The 21,963-nt window shown below is 37.9% G+C and overlaps 1 protein-coding gene across 8 annotated transcripts in view; it reads left to right on the top strand.

Annotated features, from left to right (window-relative positions):
* HUWE1 (HECT, UBA and WWE domain containing E3 ubiquitin protein ligase 1) overlaps positions 1–21,963 on the top strand; it is a 143,248-nt gene that overhangs the window by 8,043 nt on the left and 113,242 nt on the right. For all 8 annotated transcript variants that reach the window (XM_082864978.1, XM_082864981.1, XM_082864980.1 and 5 more), the window contains one exon: positions 19,073–19,141. In XM_082864978.1, the coding sequence (XP_082721104.1) occupies positions 19,097–19,141 (45 nt within the window). In that variant the 5' untranslated portion in view covers positions 19,073–19,096. The remainder of the gene's footprint in view (positions 1–19,072; positions 19,142–21,963) is intronic.

Genomic DNA, 21,963 nt, shown 5'->3' with positions numbered 1-21,963 from the left:
AATCAGATCCTTAGTTGTAAATTGACTAGGTATTAAAGAAGTGATTTCTTGGGAATTACAGTGAAATCCATTTGTTCAAGAAAAGAATTTGAGCACATTATGTATAGTGATTAGACATTTACCCTTGTCCTGAGTTTTCTGTAGTTAGGAAGTTTGAACAATATCGCTTAAACCTTGTAATCCTGAGTTTGTGAAACTAGGATAACTAGAGTTTTGGGAGAGAGCTTTGCACACAGTAGACATTTCAATATTTGAATTGTTTCCAGAATTACAAGTTTACAATGGAAATCTATTGCTGCTTTTCCCTTTTGTTGTGTGTTTTCAACCGTGGATTCAGAGTATTACTGAAATGCCAGAATTGGTTGCTTTGAATATATTTGCCTTTCACATTCTACGTTACCTCTCTTGCAGTTTGATTAAATTGTTAAAATCTGATGTGTAGCTGTAATCATATTTGGCTGCTTTACAGTGATCTCACTATCTGTAAAGTTGACAGTAACAAGCAATTGGGTGTTTTGCTATATTGTTCTCTGACTTGTTTCCTCAATGACCGGTTATCAGATGTTTATATGTTAATGTCAGGGATAATTCAGCTCAGATTCTTTGGAAGCCCTCTCATTTGATGTGTCATAAGGGTTGAGTTGCTAAAACTTGATGTACTTGTTGACCAGCTTGGTATAGAAACACTTTCAGATAGTGAAGGAGTGGTTCTCTCTGAGTAAAACAGCTGTAGGTTTTGTTTGAGCTGTTAACCTGAGCATTTTCAACTTTTAGTTAAAAGTTTTAGTCATTTGGCTTTAAAAATTACAGTGGTGACATGGATTAGTTCCAGAATGTGATTTTACAGAAAATTGGAATTTCTTTCAACTTCTTATTAATATATCTTTAAATGGAGATTAGTATTGTAGATTGATTCAGTTTGGATTGATGACTGGACTAGGTGAATGTGAAAATTCTTTTTCAACTCTGAGATTCTGATTGTATAATCTTAGATATTGAAAGAAAGCAGTTTTTCCTTTTCAGTAATCTTTAAGTAGTGACTGAAAGGGACAAGGAGTAGGGAGATGCAAATTATTCTGGAATGACTTCTTAGTATAATCATTTAGACTTTAAAGATTGGTAAGTGTGAACATACTGCCATGAATTTATGTGCCATCTTTAGCATAACACAAATTTTAAGTCCTTATAATTAGGTACCAAGATAATTGCTCTGGAAATACTTGGGTATATTGTATTTGGTGGCTGCTTATATTTTGGAACACATTTGGAAGATTGCTTTAATGATTACTTATTTGCTACAATTATTTTCTTATTTTCCTGTCTTTATAGTGAGGTGTATTTTTCCTGGTCTTTGTTTTTTGTTTGTTTTTCTGGCCACACCGCGCATCCTGCAGGATCTTAGTTCCTTGACCAGGGATTGAACTTGGGCCCTTGGCAGTGAAAGCGTGGAGTCCTGCCTAACCACTGGACCACCAGGGAATTCCCGTCTTTGCTTTTTTTGTTTGTTTGTTTTTAAACTTCCCCTACTAATTTTCTATTACTGCATTCTGCTGATTGAATTCTTATAGGTGGAAAGAGCTTTCAGCACAGTGATTAAGAACCCAAACTCCCTGGGTTCAAGTTCCAACTCCATTGCTTATCAGCTGTGTCATCTTGTGAAAATTACTTAACCTATGTGCCACAGTTTTTAATCTATAAAATGGTAATAATAGTGTTACCTACCTCATAGAGTTTTTGAGAAGTTTAGCTGAGTTAATGCATATAAAGTTCATAGAACAGTAGTTCTGAAACTTTAGGGAACATCAGAATCACCTAGAGGGCTAGCTAAAACACAGATTGATGGGCCCCATCCCCAGAGTTTCTGATTCTGTAGGTCGGGGTGGGGCTAGATTTTGCATTTCCAACAAGTTCCCAAGGAGATGCTGGTGTTAATGGTCAGGGAACCAGTAGAATAGAACAGTGCTTGGCACAAAGTGTTAACTTTTTATTCAGGACTACTTTCCCAGTTCCTGAGTAAAACACTTGACTCTTCAGTGCTGATTAGTACTGCCTTCAGCTAGAAGCAGTTTTGAAATCCTTCATTGCAGTGGTTCTCAAAATGTGGTCCCCAGATCAGCATCAGCACCATCACCTGGGAACTTGTCAGAAATGCAGATTCTCAGGCTCTGCCCCAGTTTTATTTTTAAAGTGTGTCTTGACTTAATTGGGGTGTCTTAGACTTTTATTAACATCTCTATTGAGGTATAGTTCACATACCATACAATTCATCCATTTAAAGTATACAAGTGGTTTTTATTTAGTATGTTCATGGTTGTACAACCATTACTACATCAATTTTAGAACATTTTTATCATCTTTAAAGGAAACCCAGTGGCCATTAATCACTCCCCTTCTCCTTTCTCACAACCAACCACTAATCTATTTTATGTCTATAGATTTGCTTATTTGGGGCATTTCATACAAAATGGAATCTTACTATATGTGGGAAACTTTAATGTGATTAAAATGTTTTCCTTTTATTGTTAAAAAAATAGAAAACAAATATGGAAAACTATCCCCAAACAAATTTATGGTTTAATAAATTATCTTAAAGCACTTTTGTTACTACCACCCAAGTCAAGAAATAGAATTTTGCCTGTCACCCTAGAAGTCCCTCCATGTGCCCATCCCCATCACAGTATCCTCCCTCCCTCTGGAAAGTGACTACTATTCTGACTTGATAGTAGTCACTTCTTTGCATTCTTTTATGGTTTTAATCATACAAGTGTGCATCCCTGGACAGTGTAATTTGTCCATTTTTAAAAACTCAGTTTGTCTTTTAAGTATCTGTAGCTTCCCTTTCTTCCTTTTCTTTATACTTTGTCTATTGACAAACTCAGGCCATTTGACCTGTAGAATTTCCCAGACTGAATTTTGCTGATTGCATACTCAGTATAGTTCAATATGTTCTTCTGTCCTCTATATTTCCTAAAAATTGATAGCTACATCCAGAGGCTTTATAAATTCAGATTCATTCCCTTTGGCGGTGGTGTGTTCATTTACATTTGTTAGGTTGTAGTGGTGTCTTGGATTTTTTTTCTTTTTGATGTTAACAGCCACTGCTGCCCAAAGCTTAGATCCATTATTAATTCATTGAGAGTTGCAAAATGGTGTTTTAACTCTCATTTTCTTTTCATGTATTGGCTGGAATAATTTATAGTTTATATAAGAAAGGCAGAATAAATGCTCGGGTTTTAAATTTTTTTCTGGCAACTTAACTAGTTCTGTCCCTTTGGACAAGTTAACTTAACCTATCAGTTGCTTCATCTGGGAAAAATACCTTATTTATGGGTTTATTGGGGTTAAATGTGAAAATATAAGGTGTTAGTATACTGTAGGTGGTTAAGTATATGGTAATTTCTTTAACATACTATTTCACTTAACCCCTCTGACAGCTCAAAGATGGGCAGTCACACTGGTGAACTGATGGCCAGTTAGCACAGCCTGTCTGGATCCTTCAAGTCTGTGGTTAAGGAGGAATGGTATTTGTTCTTTGATCATTTGGGGGCTAAGTCTCTGGCCAGTGATAACTGAACGTTCCACCAGAGTAGTTTTTTGCTTTGCCAAGCCTTTGGAGTCACATTCATACCCCCTGAATGGTCCTACCCAGTTCTGTGGTGGTGTGCAGTACATTGATTGCCTTGATCTCCCACCCTCCAGCTACACAGCCCCCTAGTGTTTTAGTTTGTTCAAGGTTCTCCTGTAACCTTAGTAACCCATGAGTCTTCCTAATGGTTATCAGTATCACCACTATTAACATACTTGAGTAGCACTTTTTAAAATTTTTATTTATTTTTGTTTTTGGCTGTGTTGGGTCTTCGTTGCTGCGTGCGGGCTTTTCTCTGGTTGTGGCGAGCGGGGGCTACTCTTCGTTGCGGTTCATGGGCTTCTCATTGCGGTGACTTCTCTTGTTGCGGAGCACGGGCTCTAGGTGCGTGGGCTCAGTAGTTGTGGCTCGCAGGCTCTAGAGTGCAGGCTCAGTAGTTGTGGCGCATGGGCTTAGTTGCTCCGTGGCATGTGCGATCCTCCCAGACCCAAGGCTTGAACCCATGTCCCCTGCATTGGCAGGCACATTCTTAACCACTGTGCCACCAGGGAAGCCCTTGAGTAGCACTTTTAACATTTCATATATTGTATAAAATATAGCATATGGCACATAGTAAGGCCTCAATAAACTGGAAACCATTGTTGGTTTTGTTGTTATTGTTGTTAATATTATATCTTCTTTTTCCCTCTCACATCTTACTTCTCTTCAGTTCAACAAGCATTCTCTGAGTGTTTCTAAGTACAAGGAGCTAGGGACATACATTAGTATAAGAGAAGAGTATAAACCTGGATATATCCAGTATCATTGTTATAGATGCCTCTCTCTTTGTATCTATATCTGCTGCCATGTTTTACAGGGACTAGCTTGACTACTCCAGCTTAGAGTGCCTTGCAGTCTGTTGACCTAATCTGGAGCTCCAGTTCCCTGCTTCTCAAATTTCCTTAACTGTCTTGGTGAGGCCAGCCTTAAAAGGAAGTATAGTCTGGAGAGGTATAGATGTCGCTTGAATACAACCTTTTACATAGAGGATTTTAGATTTTTGCTTTTTAAAAGTAAAGGCAGACTGCCTGCATGGGTGAATTCACATATCTACCTCTAGCAAAACAAATTACCAGTGGCGGTAGTCTTCTCCATGTCCAACAGAAGAGCTGGATAAGACCCTTATATTTGGTATTGTCTACATCAAACTCCTTATTTTATAGGCACAGGTTTTGGGGAAATGACTTGCCCAAGGTAACATGGCTGCTTAGGGGTGGAGTTGGCCATTGAACCAGGTTATCTAGTTTGGTATGTTTCCACTATGCTGTATCTTTCCTTGAAACTGAATTTATTATCTGTATTTCTAAATATGCCAGCAGGTGTCATCCATAGAAGTGCAAAATAAGTGGCCCCCTTCCTATAAGAAAGTTAACCCAAAAAATGGAGGAAATTTAAGGGAGTAGAAAGGTAAATGAGAAAGTCAGAAGTTCAAAGAAGGCTTAGTTTCTTTTGCCCTTTTGACTATGGTTATTACTTTTCAACATAAGGTCAATTTGGAGCTCTTTCATGGGACAATTCGATTTGGTTGCATGTTTTCATGCATATTTATGGATGCTATAAATCTATAGATGTGACTAAATTTCCTGCTTGTAAAACTTTCAAATTAAAGTGATGTTTTCTAAGCTCATCTTTTTTTCCCTTCCTTTTCAACTGTTTTAAATTATAAAAGTGACGTTTGCTATTAAAAAAAAAGATTCAAACAAAATAAACATTTCAGTTAAAAATTAGTACCCCCCCACAAATGATGGTCTCCTTTTATATCTGTTAACAATGTGTACATATTCTTTTATAGCTTTAACGTTTACATACTATGCTTATCCATTTATGTACTATACGTATTTTTATACATTAGAATACATGGCTGGACTCCATTCTTTTTAATGGTTGCGTTGCATCCCAAAAGCATGAATCTGCTATAATTTCATCATTCCCTGTTGTTGAGCCTTGGAAATAGAATTCATCCTGAATCAAAGGGTGGTACCCATTTAATTTTTTGATAGGTACTGCCAAAATGACCTCCAGAAAGGCTATATAGAATTGCCATTTCCACCGAAGTGTTTGTGAGTGTCCTTTTCTCCACCTACATTTGCCAAAACAAGATACAGTTGGTCCTTTTAATTTTAACCAGTCTGTTGAGCGAGAAATCACATCTCCTTGTTTTGATTAGCATTTTTGTAGTTACTAATAAGGATAAGCAAATGTTTATATCCTCTGCAAATTACAAGTTCCCTTTTACTTGGTTTTCAATAAGATTGTCTTAGTGAGTTTTGGGTGTTCTTTGTATATTAGAAATATTAACCCTTTATTTTTCCTGTTGCAGATATTTTCTATGGTTTGGAATTTTTATGTAGTCAAATTCTTTTGTTTATGGTTTCTAGGTTGCACATCTTTCTTGGGAGATCTTTTCTTTGCCAAGATTACAAGAATAATTCCCTGCGTTTTATCTTCTAATACTCTTTTTTTTATTTTTGCGGTACGCGGGCCTCTCACTGTCACGGCCTCTCCCGTTGCGGAGCACAGGCTCCGGACGTGCAGGCTCAGCGGCCATGGCTCACGGGCCCAGCTGCTCCATGGCATGTGGGATCCTCCCGGACCAGGGCACGAACCCGTGTCCCCTGCATCGGCAGGTGGACTCTCAACCACTGCGCCACCAGGGAAGCCCCTTCTAATACTTTCTTTAAAAAATTTTATTTATTTATTTTTGGCTGTGTTGGGTCTTCGTTGCTGCGTGCAGGCTTTCTTTAGCTGCAGCGAGCGCGGGCTGCTCTTCGTTGCAGTGCGCGGGCTTCTCATTGCGGTGGCTTCTCGTTGTGGACCCTGGACTCTAGGCACGCGGGCTTCAGTAGTTGTGGCATGTGGTCTCAGTCGCTGTGGCTCGTAGGCTCTAGAGCGCAGGCTCAGTAGTTGTGGTGCATGGGCTTAGTTGCTCCGTGGCACGTGGGATCTTCCCGGCCCAGGACTCGAACCCGTGTCCCCTGCACTGGCAGGCGGATTCTCACACACTGCGCTATCAGGGAAGCCCCTAATATTTTTTAATAGTTTTTTTTTAAGTTGGAATTTGGCCAAGTAGCAAACTGGGTTGGTTACTTTTTGCTCTATAGGTTTTGAGAATAATTCAGGTTGTTCATGTTTAATACCTTTAACATTTGTCTTGAACTGAAGGCATAGTGTTATAGACAGTGTTTTAAGGGATCTTATTTATTATATTTCCATTTTACACATGTTTGAGGCCCAGATTGTCCTAAAGTCACAAAGTCAGTTTGTGTCAGGGAACTAGAGTGCCTTTGCACACTATTCTTACAGTTTTAGCAAACACCTTTCAGTTATAAATGTTTTAAAGCAGCAGATTGTTCACATTGTCTGGTTTATTTAAAGAACATTGGAAATGACTGTGTGCCGGGCTGTATGTAGTGGTGTTTAAATTTACTCAAACAGAGCCAGTTTAGTCTATATGTTGGGACATAATCTTTTTTTCTAAAGGCTTTGTTTTAAAGCTTTCTTATCAGTGAACTAATTTGATCCTTGTAACAAACCTGTGAAGTTGGAATTGTTCTCAATTCTGAAAGGAGTTTGCTGCCATGTTGATAATTGCTATAAATAACTTATTAACCATGTAAAAGAATCTTTGTTCCTTCCAAATTCATTAAAAGTAGCTCAGAATAGTTGAGGTACACTTAAAAATTTTGATGCTTAAGTGGCATGGCCCGAACATTATTTAGTAGACTAACCTTTGGAGAACTATAACTAACTTGAGAGTGAGACCTGGAGCTTCCTAATCTTGTCATCAAAGTTAAGTTTATGTCCGTAATTAAGGCAGACAGTTTGGAGATTAATAAATACTTTATGTTCTTCATATGCAGATAACATGTAGAAAGGCTGGGGAAAAAAACAGCTTTTTTTGGCTCTTGATCCTGTGTGTGTGTGTGTGTGTGTGTGTGTGTGTGAGAGAGATACCCAGCATAAGATTGCTGCCCTTAGATTAATCTGGAGCTAAAAGAAATAAGACATAATAATATGGCTTACTCTTTGCCAGGCACAATCCTATGAGATAGACTGTGTTGTTTATTTTACAGAGGTTACTGACTTGGAGTAACTTGTCTGAGATTATACACCTAGTAAGTGGAATTTAAGCCCAGCTTGACTCCCAGGCTTTTCCATTCTGTTGTTGTCCTCTATTTCACTTTTACTTGCTTCCAAGTAGTATTCCTCAGTTTCTACTTTTAAATTAAAAAAAATAATAATCCTCATGTATGGTAGCAGATAAATACTAAGTTCTCTCTTCCCGTCATATAGATATATCTTTTGTCAGAATATTTTAAGGCATTAAAACCTAGCTTTTATTTAGAAATATACTTAATCTAACCTTTTTATGAAAGGATTGTGCCTTTTCTACCTGTCTTCAGGATACAGAACTAGAGTATTTTATCCAGGAATACAGAATTCCCCCTTACATAGAGGAGGTTTAATTTTAGAGATGCTGAATATTTCTTTATAAACCTAGGGACATGAGAGAATTGGAGCTGAATAATGCACAAGGGTTGGAATTCTGTTTCTTTGGTTTCCTGTACTGTCTTTATTGTATTTGACAGTGGCCTGTCATGTGGCTTTAAGGGAAATACCGTACGCCTGTGTTTCATAAATGAAAGTGAAAACACTGTAGTGGCTAAGCACACAGTGTCTTGGAGATATTTCTGGGGGTGATAGTTCCTAATGTTTTTCAGGTCACAGATCTCTTTAAGAAGCCAATGAAAGCTATCAACTATCTTCTCAGAAAAATACCCACATAGGTGAAAATTTTCCATAGAATTTAGGATTTTTGTGGTGCTCCCTCAATATAGGACACAAATAAATCTAAAGATTTCTCCAAGTGTCATTAAGAGGATGTCCAAATTGCTGTTGTTTGGGCTTATATTTCCTAGTGTGTGTGTGTGTGTGTGTATTTTTTTTCCTAGACCAAAGCATTATGCCCAAAGGTGAAAGCTGGGCTAAAATTGTTTCACTTTCGCTAAAGGTGTACTCTGCTTTATGCAACTTTAATCTCTAAAAATCCAAATTTTTTTAAAAAGCAAGAAGATTATGGTTGGTGTTACATAAGGATTTATCCTATGTAGTGTGTTGATTTTGTAATTGGTTGTGTTTCCAGCTTTGCTTTGACCACTAGGAAGCTGTAATTTGTATGTTTTGTGTACTGGCTTTTTGTTGCTTTTATATTACCATTGCTTCTAGTCTTCCTTTTTCTCTGATTTACACCTGACCATCTCATAGCACCTATCACAATGCCCTGCATGTAGCATATTAATAACTATTTGTTGAATGAAAGATGAAGATTGAATGAGTTGTATAAATTGGTTTTCTCAGTTGAAAATGTCACTTTAAAAAAGCGTTTAAAGTGATTTGGAATTTTTAGCTTTTTAAACATTCACTGGGTAGTCATTCATTCATTTATTAATCTACTAAGTGACAGTTCCTATGCTGGCAACAGGAATGCAAAGATAAATAGAATCCCACTCATGCAGAACTCACTCTAGTGGGGAGACTGACATGTAAATAAAGAGAGGTGTGTTGATTGAGGGTATGTGCAGGATACAGTGGGGACACAAAGGAGAGAGTGATCAGTGTTACTCTGGGGGAGGGGATATCTGAAAAAGCTTGACAGAGGAAGTGACATTTAAGCTGAGCTCTAGGGAATATATGCAGGGAGCAGCCATTTTAGCAGAGAGAACAATCTGAGTCAAGGTATCAAAGGTCTTGAATGGTAGGGAAACTGTAAAAACTTGACATGGTTAAAGCGTGGGGAGCCAAGAGGAATATTATGTAATGTCATGGCCCTGGTAAGAGAGGTAAGCAGGCACTAGGTCCTAGAGGTCTTGGATACTGGTTAGGTAAGGAGTTTACACTTGATGTTGTAGGTAGATTTTGAGTTTGAGGGAGATTGCTCTGGGAGCAATGTGGAGGATGGAATGGGGGGATCTAGCAAGATAAAGTCTTAATTTAAAATATTTCTAATTTATGAGATTTTCAAACATACACAAAAGTTTGCAAACAGTATAATGAACCCCCATGTACCTGTTACCCAGCTTCAACAGTTGTCAACACATGGCTATACTTATTTATATCCCATTCCCTCCCCCATTATTTTTAAGCATATTCCTAAATGAATCACAGATTGGCAAAGCATAATTAACAATATATAACAAAGTGGCTCTCAAGTCTGGCTGTGCAGCCAAATCACCTACACAGCTTGAAAAAAAAAGTTCCCACCTCTTATCTATTGAGTCAGATATTTATATGGCCAGACATTTTTCATTTTCAAAATAAGCTAGGGTTGAGAACTCCAGATTTAATTTTTAAGTAAATTATTTTAAAGATATTTTAAAATTAGCATTGACTTCTGATGGATGTGTTTTCCTGAACTCACTGAATGCTGCCTGTGTCTCTTCTGAGTGAAGATCATCTATTAGATAGTGGCAGGCTTTTGTGTGGTTAAGTTGTTGACAATTCACTAGAGCATACTAGTTTAAAGGCTGATGTCTTAATTTTCTGTTAGAGGTGGGCAAGACTGAGAAGTACTTCCATCTTTGAAATTGGATGTGATGAGATAGGGAATAATCCATCATTGTTACAATTGATCTTTTGCACCAAATCCAGCCACAAGTAAAGATGGGGATGGGAGACAGAGCATTCTTAAAGGGTAGACTAAGATTATTCCAGAGCACCAATTTAAAATGTGTAGACAAGGAGTCTCTTCCTCTCCTCCTTAATAAGCATAACTTTCACACAGGCATTGCCGTTTTTATTTTTTTTTTCTTAGGAATGCTAGGAAGGGAGGTCTCCTTGGCATGCTGCCATTTCCTCTCTGCTGGCAAAACTGATTTACAACTTTGGTGAGCTCTATTTGTTGCCTGAATTCTTTTGATGCCAGTTTCTCTCTCTAAGTAATTGGGAGTAATGACCAGAAGGATAACTCGTGGATCTGCAGCTTCCCAGGACTGTAGGGTAGAGGACGTGTAGGGGATGACTTCTCAGTCATTGGAGGTGATGCTATTCTCACCTCCAAAGTCAGTGTTGGAGGTTTCAGATTCTTCCTCCTCGGTATCCCTGCCCTTATTTTGAGTATACTGCAGTGCAGAAAAGCACCGAGAGCAAGCATGAAAACTTATCTGAGGTATAGTGTTTTCAGATTTTGAGGGAGAGACCCTGTCGACGTATTTCTGCAGATAATTTCCAGATTTGTCTTGGGTGAGTAAAGGCTATACCTCATTTGCTTTATTATTACATCTTACTATCAAATGTCCAATAAAATCTAGGTCAGCAGTTCTCAGGGTCATATTTTATGTGGCCAGGGACAGGGATATCGGTGTCTGTAGGAGGGGTGTAGCGGGGTGGACTGTGCATACATTTTGTGTACTGCAGAGTTGTGGAGCAAATTTGGTTTGAATCTAGGTTCTACCACTTACTGGGTATGTGGCTACTCTTGGCCTCAGTAAACCAGGAATGATCTTCATCTCCAAGGTGTTATAAGGATTAGAGATAATACATAATAGGTGGTCAGTAAATGTTATCTGTTGTTATTATGGTGATAAATGGGTTCTCAGAATATTTGGTGGGTATTAATGTAAATAATCAGAAACTAGACTGGATGGAAAGGCCTGATAATCAGGTGGTGTCCCCTTGTCCCCTTTTACAAATCAGTCAGTGTGATGTCTCTGTCTCTAATCAAATGGTCAATAGCAGGCTGGGTTTCAAGATTCAGCTTGCTGTTTCCTGACATGATGGACGGTCTGGGCATTTCTCACCCGAATTTACTTTCAGAGACTGCAGAGAGGCAAAAGGCAAATATAATTAAGTATTTTGCTTTGTAGGACGTTGGAGTTTAGTATTCTCTAAAGCATTACTTTAAAACCACCATAATGCTTTTCCATGATTTCAGTGGGAATTTTAGGCTGATTTTTGTTTTGTTCTTTTTGTTTTTCATTTAATTAGCCAATATTTATTGTTTCCTGTAGGAGCTTAGTGTACAGCTAAGCTGTGAACAAAACAAATAGGGAAAATGCCTTCATGGAGCAGACATTCCCATGGGTAGGCTGACTCTGATTCATCCACACTCCCATACGTGTGTGCAGCATTTCTTATCCTACCAATAATAAACCAAATCAATAAATACTGAATGCTTGCTGTGTGCCATACTTCAGGATTAACCAGCAAGAGGTATAGGAAAGAGGCTCCAAGAGCCAACAGCAGCCAATCCAAGACATTTGTTTAGAGAATATTTTTCTTAATTTGATGCATGCCCTTTGGCTCAGGGGCCACTGTTTTCTACCTTAAGAAAAATTGTACAAAAGAAAAATTCTCATTATAAATGGATACATGATTATAGAAAATTTGGAAGGCTCGGAAAAGCATGAAGCATAAATAAAACTGTGTTATCCTGCCACCTAGAGGCAACCACTGATAATGTTGTATATTTCTTCCCTTCCCAAGGTTGGTTGGTTGGTTGGTTGGTTGGTTTTCTTCCTCACCCTGTGGCATACATTTTCTCATTAATGTCAGGGAGTGATAGGTACAGGGTATAGTGTGAGCTTGTAGGAGGGACACTCAGTCAAGTTTTAAGAGATTAAGAAGAGGATTGTCCTAATTCTGGTTAGTACTATTTCTGCTGTTGAAAACCCACGTAAGTGTTCACTATGTTAAGGTGAAATAGTGAGATTCTAAATAGTCCCCTACCCTCAACTTTCTTAGGGATTTTCTTTCCATTATCTCCTTTTCCTCTCCCTTACCCTCTGCCTTTCAGTGAGACCCCATAATTTTCTGCTTGTATTTACAATCAGCCTTTTCAAGAGTGTTCTACACATGCCATCTATATTGCCGCACTTCCTATTGATTCCTTGACTCATTCCAGTTTGACTTCCTTTCCAACCATGCCACTGGAACTAATGCTTGTCAAGTTATCTCTAGTCCCAATTTCAATGGACATTTTCCTGGACATACCTCATTTTGACATTTGACCCAGCTGATCAGCGTTGCCATCTTGTGTCTTTCATGATGCCGTGATGAACTAGTTTTGCTTCTACCTCACCAGCCTCTCCTTTGCTGGATTCTCCTCCCATGGCTTCAAGTACTGTCTGTATGCTTACAATCACAGATTTTTTTTGTCAGTGCATACTTCTTTCCTGAACTCAATTCTATAAATATTTGCATATCTATCACATGGAAGATGCTGTGCCAGATGCTGAGAGCTTAACACTGTAGAAAATCAAACCAGTTACACTAATTGATATTTGCAATGAGAGAAATAAGTAGGGTTACTATCATAAAAAAAAGTAACAGACAGCTTTAGGCAGGTTGCCTTGGGAAGCCGCTTTGGGTCTTAGTTTAAAGTCAACTTATCAAATAGAACTAGGTGTGGGAAGAATGAGTGTGGAGCAGAAGCATTCCAGTAGGAATAGCACCTGTAACGGTCTAGAGGCCAGAAACAATTTAGAGTGTTCCAGAAACTAAACGGAAAGACTAATGTGGTTGTGCAGAGAGGAGATTGGAGAGAGTTCCAGGAGCCAAATCATGCCAGGGCCCTCTGGGTCATGGTTAGAATTTGGAAATAATTGTAGGGAAAATGTTGAAAGGTTTTAAGCAAGGAAGTAACGTGAGCTGATATATGTTTTAAGAAGATTACTTTTGCTGCTGTCTGGAGAATGGATTGGATGAAAGTGAGTATGGAAGTGGGGAGATCCATTATCCATATTTCACAGTTGAGAAAACAGAAGTGCACATACGCTGATTTGTCCATGCTCATACAGTGAGTAAGTTGATAATAGCAGGGATTCTAACCTGGGTTTCCTGGTTTGGAGCCTGTGTTATAATCTGGTGCTTCTCAAACTTTAATATATGATCTTATTAAAATACAGATTGATTCTTCACGTCTGGGTGGGGCCTGAGATTTTGCATTTTTAATAACTCCCAGGTGATATCACTGCCGCTGATCCTTCAACCATACTTTGAATAGTAAGGCTAGTCCACCACTGTACTCAACTGCTGTTGACCCAGATTTGGAACTATAGATGTCCTCTGCCCTTAAGCTAATTTCAATATTGAAAGTCATTCTAAATTTAATCAACCGGAGGTGATTACTACAGAGTGAGTTACCCTTTAAAGAGTGACTTCCCTCAGTGTATTTTAATTGTACCCTCTTGTCTTGATGTAAACCCTATAAAACCAAGATTCCAACTTCAAAGATAAGTGAAGTTGGGGGGAATGAAGGAGTGAAAAAAGAAATGGTTAATTAAATGGAAGTATTTAAGTGTAATGGTAATCGCTACAGATGGTGATTCATAATAATTCATTAGTTTTCTGAAAGTTGATCTTTCTAACCTGAGTTTAGGAAGAAATATTTATTATGTGTAGAGATTGTTTGGTGCACAGAGTTCTGGTCCGACCCAACAAAGGCAGTAGGCTATTTCCAGGGATTTGTTTAGAATTAACTTCTTTTTGTTAGAGACTTGTTTATGTAATGGGATTTTCATCTGTTTAACTTCTAAGCATTAGGTAGAACTCATTCTCTAGTTACTGTTCCATCATTAGTGAGATTGATAATATCTCAGCTTTTCACCTTGTGTCCCAGCTTCCTCTCTTACAATATTTTTTTTGAACAATAGAATCCAACAGTGTAGAGGAATTTATCACAAATTTGTATTTTCATCTGCAAGCATTTATTGTTGTAAAACTAGTAAATAAAGTGAACAGCATGTTATTGAAGCATGGACTTGGGAGTCAGAAGGGCCTGGATTTAGATCTTGGAGCCAACATTCACTAACCAGGCAAGGTTCTGAATTTCTCTGAGCCTCAGTTTTCTATCTGTAAATGGGGAAAGAACTTGGCTTGAATGGTGAGGATTATAGGAAAGACAAATATGAGGCCCCTGAGCAGCATGTCTCAAAGTGTATTCTTTGGGATTCTTAAATTGGACTCTCAATAGATGCCACCTGGAGGGAAAATGTTTCTGTGTCCTATTAAGTTTCCTTTACCCGGGATTTCTTGGAGCTGTTAGTAATGTCAGTCAGCCATGTGACTGTCCTAAAGGAAGAGAAATTTGTAACATTTCCTAAATTACTGGAACCTAGTCTTCATGGAGCAAGATGCTCTAGAATGCTTTGAGAAACACCAGCCTAAGTATTATCTGGTTTGTAGTGGGCAATCAAAAAGTATTCTCCCTTCCTTCTGTGAAACCAGCTTAGAAATAGAACAGGAACAAAAAAGACTTGAATTTTCTTAATTGATGTCTCACATATCTTCCTAATTGATATCAGGCAGTGATATCTTTCTTTTTTAAACTACAGGTATTTCTTGCAACAAAATTATAGAGGCCAGGTTAACATTGTACTTGTTATGGGAACGTGTGCTTGATCATTCATTTGTTTTGGCTTGTTTTTTTTATTTGGGTGTCTATCATCTGAATCTGTTTATGAAAAATTTGGAACCTGAACAATGTGGAAACTGAAAAAGCCAAATGCACTTGCTCTCCCAGAACCTTGACAGCTAGAGCATAGGCATGGGACCTCAGCTTGACCAATCAGATGCTCACACTTGGGACAGTGCATCTAGAGGCACTGATGCAAATACCTGAGACCATTTAGAAATCATACTGCTACCAGCAGTAGCTTCTAGGCATCCAGAGTCCGGTGTTGGCAGCATAGGCACCCCCAACTAAGCTGTGTCTGTGGGAGGTCTTTGGCTGTAGTTCCAGGATGCCTAGCTTCCTTGGTTCTGTCTGTTTTCTGAATGTGGATCTCTAAGCTTTCCTATTGATTGCGTGAGCTATCAGTTACCCTTCCAGTAAATCACATTTTTGCTTTAGTTAGCCAGAGTCTATTGTTTTCAACCCAGACCCTTGAATGGTACAGAATAAGTCAAAATAGCTTTAGTTAAAGTGAGATACATATTTGTGTGAAGATTTGCCAGTGACTTCATCTACATTTTTTTAAACCAGTAAAATCGTTGTGAGTTGGTTATTTGCACAAGTTTTAGTCTGTGCTCTTGGTCTGGAGGATTTTTTTTTTATTGTTGGGTTTTAAGAGTTCTTTATATATTCTAGATAGTATGTATGGTTTGCAAATATTTTCTCCGAGTAGATTTTATAGTTTTACATTTAAGTCCATCATCCTTTTTTTTTCTTTTTTGAGATGTAATTGGCGTTTAACATTATATTAGTTTCAGGTATACAACATAATGATTCCATATTTGTATATATTGTGAAATGATCACAATAAGTCTAGTTAACACCCATCACCATAGTAACAATTTTTTTCTTGTGATAAGAACTCTTAAGGTCTGCTCTTAGCAACTTTCAAACATATAATACAGTATTAACTGTAGTCATCATGCTGCACGTTATATCCTCATGACTTCTTTGTTTTATAACTGGAAGTTTGTGCCTTTTGACTACCTTCATCTGTTTCACCCACCCCACCCCCCAGCCTCTGCCTCTGGCAAACACCAATCTGTTTCATGTATCTATAAGTTTTGTATTTTTGGTTTTTGAGGGTTTTGTTTGTTTGAGATTCCACATAAAAGTGAGATCATACAGAATTTGTCTTTTCTCTGTTTGGCTTATTTCGCTTAGCATAATGCCCTCAAGGTCCATTCATGTTATCGCAGATGACAAGATTTCCTTCTTTTCTGTAAGACTGAATAATATTACATTTTATATATCTTTAATATATATAAAAACATAAAATGTGGTGTACATTTTATCTGTCCACAGCCACATTTTCTCTATTCATCCATCAGTGGACACTTAGGTTGCTTCCATGTCTTAGCTATTTTAAATAATGCTGCAGTAAACATGGGAGTGCATATATCTTTTCAAGTTAGTTTTTTTCATTACCTTTGGATAAATATCCAGAAGTGGAATTGATGGATCATATATTTAATCTTTTGAGGACCCTCCTTACTGTTTTCCATAGTGACTGCACCAATTTACATTCCCACCAGCAGTGCACAAGAGTTCCCTTTTCTGCACATCCTTGCCACATGATCCATTTTGAGTTAATTTTTATATAAAATATGAGACTGAGGTCAGAGTTCATCTTTTCGCCTATAGATGTCTACTTGGTTTGGCACCATTTGTTGATAAAAATATCCTTTGATTGTCTTCCTTTTTCACCTTTGTCAAATATCAGTTGGGCATATTTGTGTGGGTCTATTTCTTGGTTCTCTATTCTGGTCCATTGGCATACGTGTCTATCCCTCCTCTATTACTGTGTATACAGTCTTGACTACTGTAGCTCTGTGTGTGTGTGTGTGTGTGTGTGTGTGTGTGTGTGTGTGTGTGTGTGTCTTAAAATTGGATAGAATGATTCCCTCTCCTTTTTCAAAATTGTTTGAGCTATTGTAGTTCCATTGTCTTTAATATGAGTCTTCTTAGTCCATGAACATAGTGTATCACTTCATATTTTTAGGTCTTGATTTTCTAAATCAACATATTGTGGTTTTTAGCATACAAGGCCTGTACATGCTTTGTTATTTTTACGCCTAAGTATTTCAATTTTTTTTTGAGCAATTATGAGCGGTGTTGTAAAGTTTTGAGTCCACATGTCCATTGCCAGTATACAGAAATATGATTGATCTGTGTATGTTTACCTTGTATCCTACAACTTTGCTGAGATCACTTGTTAGTTCTGCGGAGTTTTTTGTAGACTCCTTGGGATTTTATACTTAGATAATCCTTTGTTACCTGCAAATAAGGACAGTTTTCTTTCTTTCTGATCTGTATACCTGTTACTTCCCTTTTTTTACCTTATTTCAGTGGCTAGAACTTCCAACACTGTGTTGAATGAAACTGGAGAGAGCAGACCTTCTTTGCTCCTAATTTTGGAGGGAGAGAATTCAGTGATTCGGTTTGTATGGTGTTGGGGCTAACTGCTACTTCCTGTAGCTGAGGCAATGTAATAGCCTTCCACAAATGACTACAGCCACAATGATGTGACAGTCACTTGCTCTAAGTAATTGGTGTGAGGTTTTGTGAGACAAAGCAAACCTGAGAGTAAGTGTACAAGTAGCTCACTTATAGTTTCCACTACATGTATCAAATTGTTGCCAGGATCCTGTTGGCCTCATTTTAGATATTTGGAAGTTGTTGGCAGAAGGCATCTTGCTTATTTTCTCTTAGATGCTGAGGTAATTCTTTTAAAAAGTAATCTGGAATCACATACCTTAAATGTGAACTTTAGAGGGGAAACATCTTTTTTTCTTCAGGAATGATCCCTACAGCAACATTTTAGAATATATTCTGGATTTCGTACCAACTCTTTCTGAATGCCCATTGGTTGAATGGATGCCAGCCATACAGACAAATACATGTTATTTCCAAAATACCGAGCATGTTGGACTAACTCTAGACCAAAAGCTGCCTAAAATTTATACTTGTGCTTGGTCAGCTTTATATTATGCCAGCCTTCTTGGAGGAGGGACATTGACCCCCAGTGACTACTGTATAGCAAATACATTATTATAGGTAAAGAGCCCTGCAGTTCACCTCTTCCTTTGCATATGTGCTAGTTGCTAATGGAGGAAACCTTTATTTCTTCCTGTGCCTTGGCCGGAGCATCTTGATGGACCTTAGTAAAATGATTGTGTTCTGTGCTCAGGATATTTCTAGTGGGAATCTTATACCTCATTTTCTAATGAAAAAAAAAAAAGTATTTTGTTTCCTTTGTTCTTATGACATAATATATCTTTATGGGTTAAAACAGTAAAAGATACAGAAAAGCACAGGTAAAACAATTCATACATAATCCTTTTGGTTAGATTAAATTAACATTTTGATGCATACCCCTTCTAAGCTGTTTTCTTTAAACATGGGTTTATACTATTTAATGTGTTTTGTAACCTTTTTATTTCACCAGGAACAGCTTTGCTGTTACGTAATTGTGTGCAGTGTTTTTAACAGCTGTGTAATAGTCTGTTTTAAACCAACCCTATTTTGGATATTTGATCCTTTTCACTTCTTCACTGTTATACATGGTCATGCAGTATGGATTCTTGTGATTAAATATTTATATACATTCTTATGATTTTCTTTGGGTAAATTCCCGGAAGTGGAATTGCTGAGTTTTCCAAAAAGCTGCAGGATATGGTGAATTTTTCCATCCTGAGGTGTGTTAAAACATTTTACTCTTACTTTCAAGTATGAGTTTGAGAGGTCAGGGTGGGGGGCATTTTAATTTTGGCTTAAGTTGGTTACAGGCTTGTGTAACTTGAATGTGGGCCAGTTTTATTTGGAGAGATTGTTTACCACTCCTTACCTGGTATCTGTGCCTCTGAGTTGGCCTGCATCATAACTCCAATTTTACTTTAAACATTTTGCATGCTCTTTGTTCTATATTGTCTATGTCCAAGCATGTAGAGCTCAAGCTTGCAGCTTTAAGTCTCACTTTTTGGGGAATTTCTTTTCAGATCATAAAACAGAAAATCGAAAACATGAAAGTAGACAGGACTAAACTGAAAAAGACACCTACTGAGGCTGTAAGTATCCAAAAGTTTGCCTGTTTTTTCATTTCAGAAAAAAATCTTTGCCGTCAGTTCACTCATATTGATCTTCCAAATATATCATCACTTATACACACACAGTGCAGTAAAACAGCAACTTGTCTTGAAACAGTCAAATTTTCTTTTGAACTTCCCTTGGTTAAAAAGGTGAATAAGCTAGTGATCAGTGGAGAGTGAGCACTAAACAGTTTATAGCTATATGTACCTGAAGTAGGCTGTCTGGCTGCTTTTTCTGTGCATTGAAAGGCAGCATGGTATAATGGAAAGAGCAAGTATGGATTCAAATTCTGTCTGTATTTGCGGGATCTTTCTCAATTTTGTTATCTAGAAAATTAAAATGGTAACACCTTTCTCACTAGATTTCTTGTGAGGCCAGTGTTTTAGCTTTCTTTATTACTGATTCTTAATCATACAGTTCAGCTTAACCTATATTAACCTGTGTATTGGATGGCCATGTCAGTTGATCCTCTGTCAGCAGTAGAAATCCCAGCTTCTGTCCAATATTCTATTGGCCTGCTTAAACTGCATTCTGAAATTAAGACAGTATTGTATTGTTATGACACTCCCATAGACCCCATGTGCTGTAGTTCAAGGAGCACAAGCTTTGGAATTAGACATGGGTTTGAATCTTACTAGATTTTTGTGTCTGAGAGTTAACTTGCCTGGTTTCCACAGCTGTAAAATGGGGTTGAAAATTCCTCCCTCCTTGATGTGAGGCAGCTGCTCAGCAAAGTATCTGGCACATAATTAGTTGGTTCATTTTCTAAATACAGGCCACTTGGTTTTTTAAAAACTGTAACTACCTGGCAAGTATCACCCAAGGGTATCACTATTGATATTTATTCCAGTATTGCATGGGCAGTTCTCCTGCCCTTTTCATTCAGTGTTATACTAATGAATATGAGAAGTGCTGTCTTCGTACATCCTCTCCAGCATTGCAGATTATCTTTTAAATTTTTGTTAATAGGTGGAGAAAAAATACTTCACTGTTCTGATTTGTATGCATTAATACATATATTTCCACATTTATTGGCCTTATATTAGTTGTCTGCTCATGCTGTTTTATTTTGTATTTGACGTTGTAACGTCAGTTTCTTATTGAATATGCCATACATATTGAGTATATTCATTTTACATACCTGTTCATTTCCTTTTCATTTTGTTTTTGATATGTTTTGGCATCTAGAATTTTCGACAGTTAACATACTCAAATTTTTTGGAAACTGAAGAGCAAAAAGAAAACTTGCCTGAAGTCATTTAACTTCCAGGATAATTCAACCTTGTAGATAATCAGAGAAATTCAATTTCTTTTTCTTTTACCTAGTAGATTGTTAGAGATTTGTTGTTGGAGTCACACTTATGTACAGATTCCTGGCTTATTTCAGTTAGCATAATGCCCTCAAGGTTCATGCATATTGTCACAAATGACAAGATTTCATTCTTTTTTTATGGCTGAATAGTATTCCATTGTATATATGTACCACATCTTCTTATCCATTCATCGATGGACACTTGGGTGTTTCCATATATTGGCTATTATAAATAATGCTGCAATGAGCATGGGGGTTCATATATCCTTTCAAGTTAGTGTTTTCATTTTCTTTAGATGAATACCCAGAAGTGGAATTGCTAGATCATATGGTAGTTCTGTTTTTAATTTTTTGAGGAACCTTCATACTGTTTTCCATAGTGACTGCACAAGAAAGATATTTATTGATCACTTTATGTATCGGCAGCTGTGCAGAGGATTTTTTCCCTAGATTTGACATCTTTATTGGAGCAAATCAATATAAACCATGGCAGTTGGTATGCAGCCATTGAACTGGCAAGTGCTTTGTTTTGCACTACCATGAGTAAGGAAAATCACACTCAGTTTGCATTTATGCAGCAGGGACAAGATGGTAAAGATATACTTTTGTCCCTGGTGCCTTCTGCAGACTACAAGGTCCATAGGGATCTTGATACTCCTGATAAAACAACGCGGTGCTGGTACGTTAAATCGATGCTGTTATGCTAACTGGGGCTTGTGAACAGAAAGCACAAACACTTTAGATGCCTTAGGCATGTGTGCCAGAGAGTGCCCTTTGAAGGTTGAGGGCCTGCCACGTCAGGAAATTTTCTAGGGGTTCAAAGCTCTGGGAAGTGTCAAAATTTCCCTTCTAAAGTGAGAGACATGTTTTTGCACCTTGTACCACACACCATGAAGAAAGAGGAACAGTGTATGGGGTGCCTCTTTGGATTTTGGAGCCAGCATGTATTACATTTAGGCATGCTGTTTTGATCCATTTACTGGATAACTTCTAAAGTGATAGTAGTGTTTGGATCTAGAGAAGACTGCAGAAGGTTCAGGCTATGATGTAAGCTGCCCTACTCCGTGGACATTATGGCCTAGTAGATCCAGGTGTCTGACTTAAGTGTCGGCCAAAGATGCTGTGGGATGCCTCTGGCAAGCCCCAATAGGAGAATCACAGCTTAAGACCTAGGGGGTAGAGTTTGGCCGTGCTATTCTCTGCCAACAGCTATTCTGACATGCAGAAAAGCAGCTTCTGGCTTGCTACTGGACCTTGATAAAGACTGAATGCCTGATGATGAGATACCAAATGATTACAGGACCCAAATGTTTGTCATGAACTGGGTGTTATCTAACCCACAGAATCATAAAATTGGATCTGCATCGTTGCAGTCCATTAGAAATTGAAGTGGTATATTTGATAGTAGGCCCAGGTAGGTCCAGAAGGTACAAGTGAACTGCATGAGCAGGTGGTTCACACTCCTTTGTTATCTGTTTCTACTACTTC

Source organism: Leucopleurus acutus (genome assembly GCF_964270905.1).
Source record: "Leucopleurus acutus genome assembly, chromosome: X".
NCBI lineage: Eukaryota > Metazoa > Chordata > Mammalia > Artiodactyla > Delphinidae > Leucopleurus > Leucopleurus acutus.
Note: the sequence above shows the minus strand (reverse complement) of the source record. Positions and strands in the feature narration are given on the sequence as shown.